The sequence below is a fragment of the Pseudopodoces humilis genome, chromosome 7 (genome assembly GCF_049639895.1).
Source record: "Pseudopodoces humilis isolate 2021_Gansu_Grassland_sample_001 chromosome 7, ASM4963989v1, whole genome shotgun sequence".
NCBI lineage: Eukaryota > Metazoa > Chordata > Aves > Passeriformes > Paridae > Pseudopodoces > Pseudopodoces humilis.
The window spans coordinates 11,904,578-11,925,797 of record NC_142206.1 but is presented as its reverse complement, the minus strand read 5'-3'; the positions used below and the strand labels follow the sequence as shown (position 1 = coordinate 11,925,797).

General features: G+C 34.1%; 1 protein-coding gene across 8 annotated transcripts in view; it reads right to left on the bottom strand.

The window, feature by feature from the left end:
- Positions 1-21,220, bottom strand: part of GAS2 (growth arrest specific 2) — a 118,294-nt gene that overhangs the window by 47,677 nt on the left and 49,397 nt on the right. For 6 of the 8 annotated variants that reach the window (XM_005531582.3, XM_088057700.1, XM_088057701.1 and 3 more), the window contains one exon: positions 20,575-20,682. In XM_005531582.3, coding sequence (XP_005531639.1) covers positions 20,575-20,682 — 108 coding nt within the window. Of the gene's footprint in view, positions 1-5,849; positions 5,897-19,564; positions 19,731-20,574; positions 20,683-21,220 lie in introns of those variants that run through there. The other 2 variants (XM_088057706.1, XM_088057705.1) reach the window with 2 other exon arrangements.

Genomic DNA, 21,220 nt, shown 5'->3' with positions numbered 1-21,220 from the left:
GATAAAATGTTAACATTAAAAAGTACAGTTTCCAATAACCGAGATAAAACTAGTCAGAGGGTAGCTATGGTTGCAATTAGACTTTTTAAGATTTAACATATGCATAACATAACTCCTCTCTGAATGCTTGCAGATGAAACTGGTCTGTGCTCAAAATTATTGAGCTGTCTATATGTTCCTGAAGATGAAGAACCTATAGTGCATAATTTCAATGTGCACTAACCCCTACCTTACTGTGACTGCAGCTTACTAAAATAAACATAGAAAAATAAAGAAACAAACATGAAAGAACACCACCAACATGACACATGACAATGATGGCTGTTATGAAGATTAATTAAAGTGAGACATGTAAAACTGGGGAAGTTTCAGCCATATGACTACTCTGGCCTGTGGAGATCATGTGCTAAAATACAGAAATTATCCAAGAGAAGCTGTAATACGCTTACAATCCCTGTTCCAAAGAATGAATGTTCTTTTAAAAAGCTTTTTAAAGCAATACATTATACTAGCCAGACATAAAGCCATTTGTCCTTGGTTGCTTAGCAATCCTAGAATAGAGATGTAAATAAAGTCATCTGGCCTTTATTTCTGACTAAGTCGAAATTACATTCTATTGTCTAGTCATTGTAAATATATTTAACAATATGGTCCTTTAGAAGGAAACTATTATTTATACTATCCTCTACAAAAAGACTCATTAAAATGTGGCTATACTGGGGATACTGCTTACAAGAATCTCTTCTAATAGCATCAGCAATTAATAAATAATAATTGAGATACATTTATTGTTTTTAAGGATAGATTATAATTTAATCCATCTACTTTTACTCCATCTTTCCTCTACAGGATGTTTATTTCCTGTACTTTCCATAACTTAACCCACAAACTTCATGGAAGTCTGCTCCCTGTATTACAGGTGAGAGAAAATTAAAACCTCCTAAAAAATAGAAGCACAAAGGAACAAGCAGTGGAACAGAGAGGAGTGCAAACCTCTTTACAAGTGCCCTATGGCAATCCAGTACTCCAAAATGGCAAGAAGAAAACAGGGAGCTGTTCTTGTTCCAGTCTCCTAGCTGTCTTGTATTCTAAGGCCAGAATATTCCTCAAAGAGATGCAGTACAATTTTAGTATCAGACCAGTAGGAACTATTGCCTAACACATTAAGGTGAAACACTGCATATGAAAAATTGCTGTGGAGCAGTAGTAGCTGCTAACTCACATTCCTAAAAGTAATTTGGTTAATTTGCCCAAAAACCTAAGTTGCACAGTCTAATTCTACAGAAATGTAAATTAATTCCCAATATACTGAAAGAGATTTTCTAGTCTGACTCTCTTCCAGAATGTTCTGGACCATGGTGTGAGGGCTTGGCCTTCAATTGCTTCTCCTCATGCTGTAGTGTAGCTGTAATCCCATCTCCTCCCACTAAGACTGCTCTGAGCTCCTAGGTTTCCACCACTCCAAACTCCACCTCCTCCTTCCCTCGATGAGTTACACCTACCATCCTCACTACTTATCACAAGCAGTAAGGAACTCTGGATACTGGACGAATGCTGCTCCTTCTTTATCCTGGACTATATAATGTATACTTTAAAAGAAAGAGTACATGGACAGAAGAACAAATAATGGGCAGAAGACTTCAGAAAAGGACTTTTTTTTCCCCATTCATATTTATACAATTCCACTTCTAGAGCTTGATTTAACTAGATTTCCTTTTCTTCTTTGGAGAAATGCTCTCCTAGATTCATAACCCTGTACATTCATAAGCATGTAGGTGGAGCAGAGTAAGGTTAAAAACATGAGCTGACCAACATTTTAAGATTAAAAGTAATAATGTATATATGTCTGTATCTACTCCATTGTTTGTTGTATGTCTTGTGAACACAGTAATTAACAACTGATACTTAACATTGCAGTAATTATACTGAATATCAGTACATTGTACACTCATTCTAACAGCTATTTCTTTATTAATTCCAGGTTTTCCTTGCCCATGGGGGGAGGGCTGGAACTAGATTATCTTTAAGGTCCCTTCCAACCAAAGCCAATCTATGATTCTATATAGCTTTTTTTACTTGTAGAGCAGTTATATTTGAAAAATGCATTCCTTGTATATTTTATTTCACTCTTTTTCACAGTATCTCCTCATCATAGTGCTGAGAGCCAGCAAGCCTATGCCATCATTGTCATTTGGGCTCACTCTAATGTCCATTCACAAAAAAAAAAAAAAAAAAAAAAAAAAAAAAAAAAAATTGACCCTTATATGTTTTAACAACACTATGTTCTCACTGTGGCAAATTTCCAGCTCGATTTCCCTTTACATATAGGATACATTATAAATGGAAGCAATCTTTATAGTTCCATGTAAATTGAAGGAAATATCTAAGAAACTCAAGGTCCCAAGAAGTGAGTACACTGTCAGCCAACTCTACAGTATCACTGCTTCCATTGACCTATTACTGGAAGAGAAGCAGCTATAGCTTTCACAGGAAATTTATTTTGGAGAAAAATATTTTGGTTACTAGCATCTCTAACAGAGATAAAAGGCTTTTAATAAAAATATCAGTGAGCTGGCAATATTCAGATAATATTTCTTCAACCAATTATATCCACAAGAACTGCTAGGACTCTGTAAGGTACATCAGAAAACCTATGCAAAACAGATAATGTATGATTCTGGTTGTCTGCCTACAGAGTGCCTCAGGTTCCTTCTGTTTTATGATTCCTAGTTATGCTGGAAACCTTAGTCCATGTGCTTTTAGATAAAATGTAATAGACAAAGAAAAAAAAGTCTCAAGATATGTTTTCCAGTTTTACATACAAAGAGTTAAGGGCAACACCAAAATGATGGAAACAGTCACACAGTAAGAGACAGAAATCTGGAAACTCTCTCCTACCTCCATCCCCTGGTTTCTAAATCAACAAACCTACATGCATAAGCAAGAAAATTACATTTGGAAAGTATCTAGAAGCAGATTGTTTTATTAGATCTTGCTTGGATTTAGACTACAGGTATATATGAACAGTTAAGGGCAACACCAAAATGATGAAAACAGTCACACAGTAAGCGACACAAATGTGGAAACTCTCTCTTACCTCCATCCCCTGGTTTCTAAATCAACAAACCTACATGCATAAGCAAGAAAATTACATTTGGAAAGTATCTAGAGGCAGATTTTTTTATTAGATCTTGCTTGCTAGTCTAGAGGCTATTCTTTTAAATGAACAGGCCTGAAATAAATTTATTTAACTTCATGGGTTTCATTAAAATGCCTTCTAATTTACACTAGGTTAATGAGGGGAGAATAAGGGTGGCATAATTTCAATAATGTTTATCCGTTGGTCTAATTTCCTTTAAATAGTACAAAGCATTCCCTCAAAGTTTTCAAAATTATTTCAGTGTCAGTCTATGGGGCATGATGTTACAAAGTTGGAATGAAATTAAGTCACTACAAATCTATGAAACCAGCATTGTCAGTAATGAGCCAAAGCTATACTAATGTGTTAAAAAATTGTGAAAATCATCTAAATGGAATGAAAAACTTTAAATAAAATTAAGATATTGCAGATTGCAAACTATTTATCCAAGACTGCAGTCATGGGTTTTGACTATAGATCCAAATACACATACATATTTGGCTGGAGTCAAATCTAGTCCAATGCTATCTGCAGCAAAATACTACATATTTCAAATCTACCACATCTCAAGTGACTTGATTAGCATGGAAGTCTTTGGACCAAATTTGACCAGAGTATATGTAATACTAGGAATTACATACCAAGTACATCAACTGGAGAAGAGTACAAATGGCTGTAAAATTTAAATTAGCGTGCTAAGTTGACCAAATTAACTCTTGCTGCAATGTGAAAGCAGGAAATCCACAACTGGTCACTCTCCCAACTTCTAAATTAGCCATCTAAATGCAAGTCAGAGGTGAATTGGTTGCATTGATGAGAACAGTATGAGCAGAAGTTAACATATAACAACCTGGCTGCATGATATTTCACTGATACCAACTTTTCTTGCTACACCTTTTTATTTTCTTTTTGGGTCCAGATTAGTACTTCCCATCATCTTGAACCAAAATTCTAATATATTTGAACTTAAAATGGGTTCTGTAATTGTACAGCGGTATAAAATTTAAGGATTTGCATATAAGCTTGAAAAATGTATGAATTTTACATATTGAAATTAACTATTTCATTTCATACGCATCACTACTTTGCCACAGTCATTACACCCATTTTTTGAATCTCCTTACCAGCATTATGTGTACACACTTACACTATTACTCCATTAATACTGAACGTAACTAAACATACAGATTAGAAGTATTTTATTTCTCAGCCACAATAATATATCTTACTAATGTCCTAAACTGTACAGATATAAATCACTTCAGAACTTTTTTTATTCAGGCTTTTCTTCTAAACAGTTTAGCACAAAATAAGTTTCAGCTGAAATCAGTCTCATCTAGTTTGATGTGTTTATGTCGAATTTTTAACTGTTTTGACCCATATTTTACATGGACATGAAACTAAGATTTTGGTAAATTTTGGCAATAAAAGACAAAATACTGATGTTCTTGTTCTCCACAGCCCTACTTTGACAGTATATCTGATACTAACTTTTTTTGTAATCCTCACTTTTCCATGAGACACAATCCAGGAAAAATCATGGTAATATTAGCACTTTTGTTCAGTGGAATTACAAGTTTATCTTTGGAATGCTTTCCAGGAGTTTACTCTACTTTCATGACACTTGTTAGTGGCTGACCAGGTGCCAAGCCCTGAAATCCATTTAAAGTGCAGTGAATGCTACCAAAAAAACCACACTTCCTTGGCATGAAATTTTAAAGATAAAAAATGGATGGGGTTAAAAGGAGAAGCAATCAAAAGAATGCATAGGTTTTTCATATTGTGATATTTTATGTGGGGTATTTAATAATTTTAGGACAATGGTAACTCTCTTGACACAGGAATGAATTATTTAAAGTTAGTATTAGTAATCCAGTTTAGTTTTGATAGCCGCTAGCTGTAACCTGACAGCACTTCAATTCAGTCACGTGGAAATTCCGTTGTATATATTTCAGTATGCTGGATCTCTTTGCACTCATCAGTTTTATATCTTTCTGCAAATACCAAAAGATCATTCTAGGTTCTGGCAAAGATCTTGGAAAGGGAATATGTGCTGGTTGCCAAAAAGACACTGATTACTCTAACAGAGTAGCCGAGAGTTTCTATCCTTTCCCTTTTAGTATGTAAACTTGTTTCTGGATGAGAACTGATTACTGGCAAAGGTGTTTTCGTCAGTGCTCTTTTGTGTATAGTTAGGCTCTATATTGACTCTCTTGTCTTAGAGAACACAAACCAGTTTCCACTTACTCAGAAGCATGAATAGATTTTATAAAATTTAGTCCTGTGTTTCAGGACAGGAAGACAGAATGAGCACACATAATAGGAACAGAAACAGTACTTCTACTGCATGTATACTTTTTAATCATAATTGCAAGAGCAAGAATTATGTAAAATTCGTTTAAAAAGTATAACAAAAGGAAGAGCTAGACAAATCCAATATGTAAACATCAAGTATGCAAGTATCCTTGCAATACTTCATCTTTAGATTTCACTTTCTACAGAGATGTACTTTTTACTTATTGTTAGAATAATAGATTTTCCTTTGATAATATTCCAATAGAGTGATATAAAATTTAATGAATAAGTACAAGATGACTTCATGCTATGATGACATTGTTTTGAGGTGGTTTGGGGGGGTTTAGGGTTTGAGGGTTTTTTTGGGTTGTGTTTGTTGGGCTTGGGCTTTTGTGGTTAGCTTTGGTTTTTGGGGGTTTTGGGGTTTCTTCTTAAGGTGATCAGGTGATGCTTCTGTAAAGCCTGAAAAAGCAATGGAAACATTCTTGATTAAAATGCCTTCTCAAATATTGTCTCTAATTCATTGCTGCTACATCTCAGCTGTGGAGTAGACAGTGTTTCCTATGTTCCACACCTGTATGGTGTGCCCCAGCCAATACCTTAATCTATGAGATGACGAGATTTTTTTTAACCTTACCTCTCCTTGTATTTTCAGGTTATCATAGAAGAGGCACCACAACAACTCTACCTGCATACTCTATCTGAACATTTAAGAAACCCTGTGTGTCCAGAATTGTATCTACTTCACATTCTAAACACAGACCTGACTAGAACCACCTTTTCCTAGAAGTTTCTAAAAATTTCAGTTGACTGTCTACAATTCTGTTAAATCTTTAAAGCTTTATTAAATTTTTATTGAGGAATCAGTTTCCTAACTGTCACTGTTGAAAGTAATTTCTACAGAATCTTTATGCACTGATCTTTGTTTTTACAGTGTCTCTCCCTATATGCAGATTAATAGATACTTTTCATTATAGTGCATATGTTCTGCAAAACAGTTTGACTAGATTAAAAATCAGCATGCAGACATAAATATTTCAAACTCAGGGACAAAACAGAGAATGTTAAATCACTATTTCCTTCTTGCATTTGCCATACTTAAAGGGTACAGTGTTCTCTTTTAATTCACCTGGATGTCTAAAAATTAGCCAGTTAACATATTAACTGTCCTTGATGCAGGACTATGGTTTCACAGACAGTAGTGTGCACACGCACATTTGTACACACCCATGTGTAACTGTGTACACACACACACAAACACACACATACATTCTCTCACATAAAATACATGAGGTACCCCAGGCCCAGGTAAGATGGGTTATTAAAGCAAAAAAGAGTTCCTAAATGCAAGCATATGTGTTAAGTTGGTAGATCAAAAAAATCTTAATAACATTTTTTCCACATCTGCGTTATGAATAAAGCAAAATGAATGTGTGTTGTAAAACAAAGCTTCTTCAGACTCAAGAATCTGTTAAGCTAGTCTCAGCTTTTGTTCTAGAAAGACTTTGCTTTTTAAATAGTTTTTGTTATTATGTTAATCTTGAAAGTCAAAACTAACTGTTAGGACAAGACTTTTAGTACTAATTGCATCACAGATAGCTCCAAGCAGTAGCTCTAAACAGAGATAAAGCTACAGAGATCTTTCCCTTAGACAAGCCTTGCTAATGCTAAGCCCCAGTGCTGAGAAATTCTTTCCATGTAACTTTCTTCTCAAAGTATCAACTAAGCAGTTGTTATGAATCTTAAACAGTTAAAGAAACATGAATGTGAAGATCATAGTGTAAAATGTAAGTATGCCTATTTTCACATCAACATAATCTTTCATCATCAGGATAATCTTAGTTTTTGAATTGGACTCTACTTCAGTATTAGCAAAAAGGGCATATTACATAAAAATTCCTGCAGTATTAAATGACAGTACATTCATATTCACTAGACTCTGCAAAAAATTACTTGATGGCTCCAAGCCAAATACAGGCAGAGTCTTGGCTTCAAAAAATACTCATTGACAAACATTTTAGATATACATATATATACATATATATACATTGCCAAACTTCAATCAAACACTTGATCTCCATATTTCCTACAGCAAAGATTTAATGCCACAGACACCATGATATACAGCATAAAGCTTTGAGCTTTAAGGCATCTCCTCTGGGTAAAACCTCAGACCAGTTTTTGGACTAAATGGAAACAGCAGAGAACAGACAGAGTTAGAGAAGCACCATCATAAGCCTAGTCTGTATGTTACAGACGTGTTGCTTTTCACCAGTCTGAAAGAAGAGATGTGGATGCCTTGCACATTTAACAAAAAGCCTCTGCCACACTATTCCATATATAGTGAGATACTCCAAAAGCACTGGTTGCTTACTTACTTGTCCTCAATAGCTTTTTTGTACTGACAGGATTTCCTGAAGCACTGAGAACCAGCTTTACTTCTCAGAGATTGAATTTTTTGGTGCTGTTTGCAAGGGACTAAGGGCTAGGTCAAGACTGAATACTAAAATGATAATAGCTAAGAAAAAAACCCCTGAGCAAAACCACATCCCCTTTGCTATTACTTTTCCTCAGTTGGAAATGTGTTCTAAAATTAGGCCAGTAAGACTGTAACCCTGAGTAAATTAGCTACATTATACCTGTAACAAAATTATACACAATTATCAGTACATCCAGACCAGATTTTCATGGGCTCCTTCAAAATCTGAGTTTATGCCCAGAATTGTCTTATGTAGGAATTTCTATTAGCATCTTTTGCAAACACTATATTAAATTTAAATAAAAACAAAACAGGAAAAAAAAATCCCACCAGTCTAGCAAAGAATAAAGAGAAAGAGGGAGACTTGAGAACAATATACACTTTCAGCATGAAATTGCCATGATATCATTCTTTAGATTGCCAATACTTTGAGAAACTGGGGTGGGGAGGAGAGAATGAAAGAGAAACAGGGTTCTTTATAACCTTATGAAATGCTAAATTTTCCTTCTCCCTCTTGCCAGTCAGTAAATCATGAGTAAATTTTTAAGTAAAAGAAATTTGTATGAGCACCACTGAAATTTCAGAAAACCTGAACCTTTTGCAGTCTATCATTTTACTTGATTTATGTGAGTTGAATTCTGAATACTACTATGGTTCCACACCTTAGACACAACGGAAATACATTTAAAAGAAAATTTAAAGTAAAAATTAAAAAATACCTCACATACATTTAAAATCCATACATTTTGACTGGGAAGTGTTTTACATTATGATTTTTTAAACCCTACCATATAAAGAATTCAATTTATTGTTCAAAACACTATTCAAATATTACCTTCAACTACAGTGTCTGAAAATAAGTGAGCTATATTAGTTTAACTGGGAATATAATAGGCTAGCTAATGGCAACTAATGACTAGCTAATGTTTCTCAGGTCTGATATGGAAAGTGAAACCTGAGCTGTAAAAAGAATAACTGCTTCAAAAAATTTTTTATGTATTCTCTTGATGGAAACCAGGAGGTATTCTGGAGCCTGAAGCAATACCAGTTTAGCTGAGCTTAAATGTCTTCTAGGGAAAGCAACATGCTAGAGCAAAATGGTATCAAAAGGTTAAATATCTGTGTCAGTTTAAAAAAAAAAAAATTCTACTAGAAGCTCATTTTGTGACTTAGCCGGGTCATCTTTAAGTGATCTACTGATATGCTCCACGTAAAATCACGCTAGTAGAACAGGGCCCGGAGGCCAGGAGTTGCCAATCCAAAAGGCCCTCGGTACACCTGTCTTTGAATCTTCCTGTCACACTAGAACCACTTGCACCAGCACATATCCATTGTTATTCTAATGGAATGATTCAAAATTGTATCTGGGTTCCAGATTGAAATTCAGAGTATAGTGATCAAGTATTCCTTGAGATCTTCATTCAAAAGGAATAATAAAAATTAAACATTCAGGAAAAGGAAGCATTTAAGATGAGGGGGGTTGCAAGGGAAGAACACAGATGAGGTAGAAACCAGTTCCTTTACAGGCAGTCTAACACATGAAAAACTTTGACACAGTGGCAGAGACCCATTTCCTTTATATTTAAAAAGTCTTTGAGATTATTAAAACTTACGTGAAATGAGACAGGAAATTATCATGGTTATGCACTTGCCAAATTGTTATAAACATGTCTCCTTATGAATAAATAATTACTCTTTAATACAATAAAGTTCATGTTAAGCTAATGTAGTAATATGTTAAAGATTATATGAGAAAAGCAAGACTGTTAAAGGCAGTAAACACAGCAGAGGAAGCAGCAATTTTCCTTATGCTGTGTTGTGACAAGACAGGGCAAGGGGTAATGGTTTTAAACTGATGAGAGAGTTGATTTAGATTAGATATAAGGAAGAAGTGTTTTACAACGAGGGTGGTGAAGCCATGGCACAGGTTTCCCAGAGAGGTTGTGGATGTCCCATCCCTGGAAACATTCAAGGCCATGTTGGACAGCTGAACAACCGGGTCTAGCTGAAGGTAACCCTGCTTACAGGAGGGGGTTGAACTAGATGACCTCTAAGGGTCCAAACCAAACCAAACCAAACCCAAACCATTCTATGAGTCTATGTATGATAAAACCTTAATGCAGATTTAAAAATTACTTTTTAATTAATTTCAGTATTATTTACAAATCAATCACAACCTAACATGGCATGTTTTGGGCAACAGTTCTGGCTCTCTTCTAAATTTTAAAAGCTTCAGAAACAGTTGCAACTACTTGGTTAGAGAAGAGGTGTATTCTTAGGACTGCAAAACCTAAAATATCTAGTAAAATATCTAATAAAATCCATAGCATATATTCATCTAAATAGTGTTTATAACAACCAAAGCACTTCAGCATCTGTTGCCATGATTGAAATACTATCTTAATAAAATAGGACAATTCTAGTGTTCTGGCATGTGGAATCGTGGGGGGAGGGGGGTGGTGGGATGAGGAGCTGGAGTTGTGTTTTAAACCTTAATATAAATTCATTTCTGATGAGTTGAAAGCACTCATGATAGCATACCATAAAGCAATCTGTATCAAGTGATGCTGATTTACAACATGGTGAGCAATCTATAGCTGGTCTTCAGTTTAGTAGTTGCTGGGTTTTGGTAGATACACTTAAGATAACAGTTGACTCCGTCCCCCAAGCTTACTAGTCTTTGGCAAAGAAAATGTTTTCTGTGTTTAAAACTTCCTTATAGCAATGTATTCTTGTTTTGTTCTGAGTTTCAAAAATCAGTGACAACAAAAAGAGTACACGGAGTGCTCCTAAACTTCCACTAAAACAAGCAAAACAATGTTTAAGTGTCAGAGCAGTCTTACATCTGTTAGATCTCAATGAGATTTGTAAAACAAATTGTTAAAAAAAAGTAGTAAATAAGTTTTAGAAATCTGAGTATTCATCATTTTAAAAATCAAAATATAAGGGAAAGTTTGTTTGCATGTACAGCTAACCCCCCATGAAATACTTCATTACTAGAAGACAATCACAAAAAAAGCATTTCTGGAAGTATGTTGAACTATGTTGTTTTCAGAAAGGGATAAATAATGGAAACTGCATATTCAGTTTTAACTTTAAATTCCACATTAGGATAGAAGTTTTATCCCTTGGCTTGTGTGGGCTACCTCTAACTTCAGGGCATTTCTAACAACTTGAACCCATCTCTAAGTTGGTACTTACTCTGCAGCATTCATGTGATAATTAACAAACTTTTCATCAAGGGAAAAATGCAGTAATAGTTTTCTTAATGTTCTATTGCTAAAGAAGAGAAACTACACAGCAAACTTCAGTGAAAATTCATTATTTGATGCACAAAGCATATAAGTGGTCTTGGACTCAAACTTCTAATATCAAGAAGAAAATAAACAAAATCAAAGGAAAGAAAGTCAGGATCAAATGGTGACCTTTGTTGGGCATTTGTGATTTCTGCTGATTGAGGTGCTATGGAAGCATAATTCTGATCCCATGTGAACTGGCATAGTCACTTGATACAACTATTTCCCTTTGTGATATACAAGGAGGTGACCAGCTCAAGAAGCAGAAACAGTAACTAATACACACTAGTCTAGGATCATTCAGGTACCTGTGCAGAACTACTAAAACCTGTATTTTAATCTGTTCATGTATTTTGATCATTAACTAAACTTTATATAGTTCAGCACAAATAGCTTCAAGGGCAAGTTGTCATTATATTAGAATAACATATGTAATCAAATTTGAGTGCACTTAACCTTAAAACCTCTTTCCTTAATTCTACCTTAACGTAGGCAAGAATATTTGATAGTCATTTTTCTTTAATTATTTACAAATGGAATTTAAAATATGAACTAAAAACAGCTATTAATACTATCCTAAAGTTTTAAAAGCAAATTATATTTAAAAGGACTTTTTTTTTATCTTGTAGTTAGACAAAAATCAAAAAATCTGTGCTGAAAAAGCATTATTCAGTAAAACCTAAGAGTATTATTTCTATGTTATTGCAATATGAGAGAGATACACTGAATTTATCGTGACTGTTTCCTAGGCTTTGGCTCGTAGACTAATAAATAATTAAAAGGATGTAGCTGTTATGGATAAAAGGTTTCATTGTTTTATTCCTTTGCTACCATGAGAGTTTCTTGTTAAATAATTCTTTTTACTTTTTGAAAGATAAATCTATTCCTACTGACTGACGCAGATGTAGCTAAAGTTTTGTTTGGGGTTCTTTTTCTTTTAAAGTTGGAATATAACATCTCAAAATAGAATCTTAATAAATCAATGTAAAAAACATCCCCACAATTTATAACAAAGAATATATCAAATTGACAAATTTTTACATTTTTAATCTGAAAGATAAATAATATAAAATGCTATATAACTCTGTAGTTTAATTATCAATCCAATTCATCATCATAGAAAATAGAGAGGAATTTCTTGCTCCTCCCCACTGAAAGGACGCTGTAGGTGAGATGAAGGCATCCCTCTGATTCTACAAAAAAACCCCAAAACAAAACAACTTTTTAAGAGAATAAAAACCAAAAACAAAAATTCAACTTCCCCCACCTCTCTAGAAAGAGTGGGCATCCAACAACATCTGCTAGGAAAGACAAGATCCTCATGGAACAGACTAGTTGATAAATTCTCTGCCATGCAAATCATGACTACTCTCATTAAAAAACAATGTTCTGTATTTCAACATGAGAAAGGATTTGGAAATATTTACTACTTCTCCTCTGGTCAGAACTAGAAGGTGTCACAGAGGACAAAGTCATCATTAAACAAACGGGATAAAATCCTGCTGTGTTAATTTCTTGCAAAAAGTACTTTATGCCTTTACATGCATGTTGCCAGAGATGCAGTGGAGCTTAGTAGATACAGTTTTTGGTGAACAACACAAATGCTTAGAAAGTGTAACTGGATATAACAAGAGGAAAAAATTGCTTTCACACTGACAAGGGAATGACAGAGAAATAAAACATTTTTTTAAATGCACTCTAAATTTCTCCTATTATTTTAGGAATAGAAAGGTAAAACCCCATAGTATTAAATATTTTAAAAGCCTACATACCATTTTTGTTAAATTGTGGCCAGAATTATTATTCCTGAGTCAAGATACAAAGCCCAACTGGAAATTCTCTCATGTAGGCTAAGATTTCTCTAAGAGTATTACACTAAAGCTAAGGAATATGGCAATAGATAATCAATGCATTTTTATGCCTGAATCCTAAATGTCCACTGACAATCCCTTATGAACAGTGCAGAAGCTCTGGTTAATGGATGCCAACACATTTGCTCCTTTCTCCAGATGGCAGCATGAGTTATGCTTACAGTATAAAAGTATACTGTACACAATGTATATCATAAAGAATCAGGTGGGTTTTTTTCCTTTTCAATTAGCATTGTGTAGTAATTATCTAAACCTACAGAGAAGAATATTAACTTAAATTCACCCTAAAAAATATTTTAGCATTCTTCTACAAAAGACAGATGTACTTACCTTGACTCTGTTAAATCTAATTCCCATTAGTCTCATACTTAGTCAGAGAAGTTTAAAGAAATGTAAAGCTCAGTGCCATCCTTTAACAGCAACACTACAAATATCAGTATATTAATTTCTAAAGCATCAGGTTTACTAAAGTGTTTTCTAAATTGCAAGCACTTGCTGCTGTCTCATCATTACTGTAGAATATATTATTGTCTAGTAAATGTCAAATGGATTCCTACAAAATGACTAATCTATTTAACAGAAACACAAGAAACTAAGAGACAGGAAATACTTTCCCCCATTAAAATTTTCAGTATAAACTTATGGGACCCAATCCTTAGTTCTCAACAATACACTATAAATAAAGAAGTTTTTGTTTTCAAAATCGTCTGTAGATTAATGGTGGACACAAGTAGCAGTCTATATATGTTCCTAGCTGTGCAGATGCTGGTCCAATACCTTTTATATACAGGAGTAAGGGAGGGGAAAAAAGGAGAGGAGAAGAGTTATATAATTTGGTGTATTTTTATATTCTCGGTATTGAGGGAAAAAAAATCTAAAATAATGAGATCAAGAATACCTATTTTTCTAGCTTTGTACTTATCTTTACAAGTATTGACAATTTTTTGTACAATTAATTACCACGCAGAAAATACTTCCAATGCTGGTGTGCAGTGTAATATTACCCTGGTTTACTCCTGCCAGAGAAGAAACTCAGGCACCTGAGGAATGTCTTGCTTTGCCAGCTTCATCTGTTGCTATGAAAATCAGCTGAATTTTAGGGTGATGCTTTTAGACGTAAAGCTTCAGACTACTCTACCCTAGCCTCCTCCTCAGCAGTATTCTCTTCCTACTAATTTCAGGTAATGTAATATTCTTGTAACTTCAGTTCTAGAAGTCTAAATTATAAATATGGCAGAAAATTACCACAGGTGTATTAGTAATTTCAATAACTAGAATATTACATTTCTTGAAGATGTATTACACCCTAAAAAAAGCACAGTACGATTTGCTAAAATTTTTTCTTATCTCCAAGTGGAGTTCTCATAGTACAATAATGCATTAATTTAATTCTGGGAATTAAAGAAGACATGATATTTGATTGTCCACAGAAGGAGGTCACTGAGGCAAAAAAGACTAAGCTAGTGAGAAAAACTGTAGAGCTATTGCACAGCCTGTCAGTTCCACTGAATCTGAATATTGCATCAAAGATATATTCTGCAAAAAAAATTTCCACCAAATATAACAAGAACTTGGGTGAAAGTAAAAAGGAGTAACTTCAACAGTTTTCCATTAAATTCAGAGCTAATAATTTGACTTACAAAGGGATTTTTTGGTAAAAAGTTTCTGATTAGTCCTTTCAAAGTTTTAGACACTAAATTAACATCAATGGCTGCACAAATGCAGTATGTTGGTGAAAAAATGTAGAAAATTAAATCAAGAGGGGAAAACAAATATTTATTTAATTTATCACACTTTATGGATTTGGATAGCTGTAACTTTTCTCTAAAAAATCTTTTTTCTGTTTCTCTGATTCTGCTTCATTTCTTCTGTATTTTTCTTTTTTGTCTTGGATTTCTCAGCTTTCTTTGGGTTGAATTCTTTCGGGATCCTCCCTATTGGGGAGCCCTGCTTATCTCAATTTTTCTGATTTGAAGAAAACCCCTCAGTTCATTAGAATCTTGTTTTTCGTGTTTATTAAAAGGTCATCACAAAACTTGACAGGTCTTTCTAGGCTGGTTACACAAAGTTAATCTTTGTAATCTGGTCCATTTCTTTCTTCTGATGGTACAAACAAGGCCTTGTGGCACACTTCATGTCTGATGCACAAAATGGCCCCGAAGTACGCAGTTCTTTTATCTTTATACCTATTTTTACTCAATTAACAATGGATACATATGTTATTTTTCTTAATGACCCAATGACCCTTTACCTATGTGCTGCACTGCAGCATTTTTTGTTTAATCACTTACTATTACTCAAAAACTTCTAGGAGAAGAACATGAAGAAGAAAGAAGAAGGGACAAGAGACAACACCCTAAATCCTCCATCTTGTCTCTTGTTCTCTAAACTAACTTTTTCACCCAGTGACTTAAGAAAATTTTCTAATCTACACACTTACATTTTTAGCTTTTTCTATCTAATTTTAACATTTGTTTTCATGTATCACCATGAAAACATGCTCATGAAGTTCATGTTATATGAAATTCAGTGGTTTTTTGGATCTTAAAACTAAGTATCAGAAACAAGGGCACACACTCTGTATCTCAACTCCAACAACAACCCTCAGTGAAAGTCAGTCAACTATTTAACTAGAAATGTCAAATCTTCAAAGGACCAGACAGTGGAGCTCTAGCTACTTTTTTATTCATTGCAAAAACAGGAACAGAGTGAAGAGAGAGATGTCCATGGGCTTCTGGTTCCATAGAGGCATCTAGCCTTAAATAAGAAGAGCTGAAGGCAGGAAGGGGAAAAAATAAATAATAAAGGAAGAGTCAGGAGAGAAGGGGTAACTAAAAGAACAAGCAAGCTGCAACTTAAGTTGAGGCAGGGCAGGGTTCTGCCCAATGTCAACAGATTAACAATGGAGTATAGAATAAAACAGATTTCCTGACAGTTCTATAGGCAACACGCAACTCCAGCCACTCCACTGACACGCTCAGTATCACTGTTTGCCCAAGAATTTTTGAGTCTTGTGGAGTGAATTTTACTGCGCCCTGAGAAGGTTGAGAAGAATTCCACCTTCAGTAGCACCAGACTGAAATGTCATCTATTCTGTGATTGCAAAGCTATTGGAGAGGAATTGGCACGGAGTAAAGATATGTCCAGCTGAAAGATCTCCAAAACCACCTTTTATCTGGATATAAACTAGGGCTGGACTTCAGACATGCCTTTCCCTGGGTGTTTTGCAGTCTCAACTTGAGAATTAATGTAGTTGTCTACAAACACAAGAAGACTGAGATTAGAAGCCCAAAGAGACCAATGACTGTTGCTGCCCTGAGGCCCAAGTTGTTTTCAGAATTCACAAGTTCCCAGGCTTCCTACTATATCTTCTTTGGAGTTAGGTTAATTAAAACTCCTGATCTGCCCATGATTTTCACGTTTTAAACACCCTGAAAAGGTATTTCTTATGGATAAAGCTTAGGAAAGGCTTTTCACTACTGAAAACATAACTCTTTTGCAGATTGGAAGTGAAGAGGCCTGGGAAAAACAGAACTGTGAAAATCTTTGGAATAAGGAAGACAATAAAAACTAGGAAAATGATGCTGAAGGAAAAACAAAAGACAGAAGCACACCATGCAAAAGCTGTGAGTAAACTTTTGCATTTGAATTGGAAAGGCAGAACAAAGCATTTGAGTCTTGTGGTCTGTATAATCAATCTGCTTTCTATTTCTCCTTATTTCTAGTTCTTATATAGTATATGGTACATCATCCCTATCTGGATGGTTTGGAGTAAAATATACTTATGTATTTATATACAAGTAAATTTTTCTCACCAGGAAGAGGCAATAGTGCATACTAGACTGTCTGCAGAGTGATTTTTCTATATATTCTATTCTATATATTACATATATATTATATTAGTGAATCTGAAAATAAAGTTTCTACACAGGTTCTGTAGCAGGTAAATAACATTCCTTTCCTGGGATTTAGAAGAAAGTATTAAATAAACATTTTATTATTACTATAGCAAAATAATGTTACATGATATTAATTATTTAGAATACAGGGTCAATCATTTAAGAGCAATCACATACTTATCAACTGGTCTGCAAGATAGAGAAAATCTATATGTCACAGGAAAAATCAGAAGCTTTAAAACCAGGACCCATTATATCATCTAATGTGACTCCAGTTGCACTAAAGATAATTTCCCAACAGTTTGCATGTCATCATGGATATGGACCAAAACAACAGATCTTTCTGAGAGACACTGGTTAGTTTGTGCAAAATCTTCATACTAATGCATATACAATGCAACATGAGGTAACTTGAAAACAGAATTCTTGTCACTGAAACTGTTAAAAAAGTACTTTTTTAAAGGTGTGACTGACATTTCTTACTATAAAAATCTCTCTTAATAACTACTTTTATGCCTTCTGCAAGAAGCAAGCACTTCAAACTCTGTGACTCTTTTTCCTAATTTATAAACCAAGCATTTGTACAAGTTTCCATGACTTGTTATTCTTTATTTTGAAAAACAGACGTATTCTTTCAGTTCCATTTTGAAAGACTAAAGCATAATGGTAGGATGGTAGGAAAGTGAAACGGCAAATGATTCATTGTATGTTGCACACATCTCACTAACTGTAAACCAATGTTTCAGTTTTAAATAAGATGGTCATTTATTTCAACTTATAAATATAATCCTTTACTATAAAACATGTCTTCCATCTTTTCTGTGTAAGTGGAATTTAGAATCATTCCTATTTGGAAGGAAGGAAAGAAAACCTACAAGCAGATAAATTTTTATTGAAAAAAAATATTTAGCATCTAAGCCACCACAACATTATGTTAATCATATTCAGTTTATGCATTATGGAACCACTTCATGCACAAAAACCCGCTTTTGGGGCATGCAATTTTATCAGGAGATTTAAGTCTCTTAATGTTTTAATGAAGTTTAATAATTTCCTTTAATTCCCATATTTAAAAATTCTATTAGGAATTTAAATATTTTCCAATGTTAAAAAAAAAATTAATTTTAATGGGACCATTACTCCTGCGTTTTTTGCTACATATTCCAAAGGGTTTCCTTTCCTTAGAATTACTTTAAATTGAGACATGTGTTTCTCTGTTTTTTTTGCATGAAATCCATGCTCTGCCATGTTTTACTTTGCTTTGCTGTTCCTTGTTCATTTATGTCATATATAGACATAAATTAATAAAAAGAGGAACTGGGGACACTTTCTTCTCTGGTTTGTATGTTGGTTTTGGGTTTTTTCCTTAACAGAATAGCAGAATTAGAAAAAAATTACAGATATTATATATTAATTTTATATTATTAAATAAGTTCTGAAAAAATAATCTTAGCCATCAATTAATAGGTTTTAACTTCATGGCATACTTGTAGCATCACTGAAATTACAGAGGTTTTAAATTCTATAGTGGTTACTGGAAAAAGCTAATAGGCTAATACAGTAGTGGCTATACTAAGACATCTTAAAACAACAAAAGAGTTTATCTCAATTCAACTGGAACACATTGGGCTGTAAAAATGGCATGTACTTGACTGTGTCACGCTGTGTAAAGAATATACAGCATAGGAGGAACTACCTCAGTGCCATCAAACAGGGTGTCAAATACCAGTAAAATTAAAAATCAGCTATACATCTTAAATGTGCTTTTCCACAAGTGTCTAAAGGATTCCAAAGAAGGGCTAATAACTCTAGTTATAGACACATGAACATGTAGAGTGAAGAGTAAAAACTCACTGTGATCCAGTGAAGTGCTCCGAAATGAAGTTCAAACTAACCTAAACCAAAGAACAACTGACTTCTAAAACCTAGGAACATGAACTTATTCCCACTGAAATGCACGGCAATTTTCCACTGATACAAGTTTTCTAGGAATGGTCTTTAATACTGCTGTTTAATACCTAATCTATATTACTGTTATTTTTTTTTGCAAAATTCAACCTGGAATGCAGAAGTGTGATATGAAAAGGATGTTTTGTTTGCAAATTTGGAATGAAATGTGGCTTGGACTAGACTGCATAACTAAAAAACCAGCAAAAGGAAATTTGATACTCACCATTCTCGCAGAACTCAAGTTTCTTAAAATTAAAAGATTAAAAATACTTTGATACTGTTTTTAAAATGAAAACCAAAAGGAAGAAAATGTAGATGTTAAACTGTGCCAGATTTCTGAGGTCTTTGGTTAATAACCATTACCTTTTTTCAAAGTGGTTTGAAACTAGTAATAAAGCTATTACCTAAATACACTCCAGAATTAAAAAAAAGTCTCACTGGCTACAAACCAGAAAAGCTATTAATCCTTTATACTAGCATGTTAAATCTCAAACTATATGTGAGATTTAACAAATCCCTTATTTCTTCTTCTTTATGATCTATAACTGAATTAATTAGGAGTTCTTAATACTTATTCAGCACAGTACTTATACATGTTCCCAACTTCACACTCCTGAGAAAACCCAAATCCTTACCTGGCTTCATTGACTTCACTGTAAGTTAAATTAAGCAGAAATTTATGAATGAATAAGCACTCTGGTATTTTGTTGAACCAGGAACTTGACTTCTGCAGATAAGAAGGAGTCCCTCTGACTTCTTCTGTTTACAAGTGCTCAGTTTTATCAGGTCACAGTTATGTGCCTTTAGCAAAATAGGGATAACAGTTATTTGAGAGCAAGACCCATCATTGTGTCAAGTCAACATTCAAGAGTTGTACATGTGGAGAGGAAGATGAAGAGAAGCGTAGTATGAATCAGATTCTTAACATACAACTACATAATAAGATAAGCATATTTTCAATTATTATTACCATAGACATATATAAAGAAGATTAAGTGGATCAGAAGAATTAAGCTTTGAAAGTATAGATGCGCTAAATTCAGCCATATAATAATATTAGCAAATATTGATACTGATTAACTTTGTGCTATGGGAGTTAATACTCTACATACAAAGTCTGAAATACAGCTCTGGGTTTGGAAATATCTGTTAATCAAATTAAGTACTATGCATCTTAATGGTTTGCTCATGCTGCTTTACCAATGTATCTTAGTCATGACCAGGCAATTCAATGATCATGAAGCCTCTGATCTGTTTCCTGACCTGATCTGTTTCCTGACCTGTTAAATAATATCAATCAAAACAGAGTAGAAGAAAAGTTATTTTAATGCAGCGGATATTCCTTCAAGCCAAACTGAGAATCACCAGGTCCATTTCTGAAGACTTTTCTTTTGGCTGCAGTTGATTCAAGAGAGAGCAAATTCAATGACCTAAAGTCAGAAGGATATTTATCACATACTAGTAATTCCTTGAGTCAGTTGACACACTGTAGGCTATTTATTCTCCAGTTGTGTCATAAAATGAGTCAGTTCTGGTTAACCAGAAAATATTTTTTCCTGTTAATCAGTGAAGTAATTTTCAAAGTGGAAGGTAGCAGTGAAGTAAAAACAAAGTAAAAATAAAAAAGTGAAAATAAAATCTTTACCCTAATAAAAAGGATCTTCTCTCCAACTCTGTATCTTCCCTGTGAAAGACGTTCCACACAGAACTTACTAGGGCATTTACACGGTGGATCTTCAGAAATATGTTTAACCTATAAAACAAGACATTATTAATAGGAATGGTTTAAAAGAGCATGGATAGCAAAACATTCGGTAAGACACTTGCCATAATGTATAATTTAAGTCTTAATTGATGGTATTTTTCTTGGTCTTCTTAACATTTCTGTAACCCCAGAAAGCACCCTATGGTGCTTCCAATAGCAATGATTTAGTAGCTGAGTTAAAAATGTCCCACAGTTCAGTATCAAATTTGCACTTTTTATCTGAAGTCAAGCAGTCTGTTACATGGAATTTAGCATCAAACTTTTCTAAATGTATTCTCAGTATTTTATGATGAATCAGCTCAAAGTGCTAATACAGCTAACAGGCAAAATGAAGATGTCATAAGATGCATCCTGCCTTCTAAATATATATAAATATAGAGATATCTTCCTTACCAGTTAGAGGCCCTGCCTATTTAAAATTGTAGACTGACACCTTAGAAAAAAGCATACAGAAAATACTGTATCATGTATGCTACATGATTAAAAATTCATGCCAAGACACTGCCCAGTAGTTTCAACTGCACTT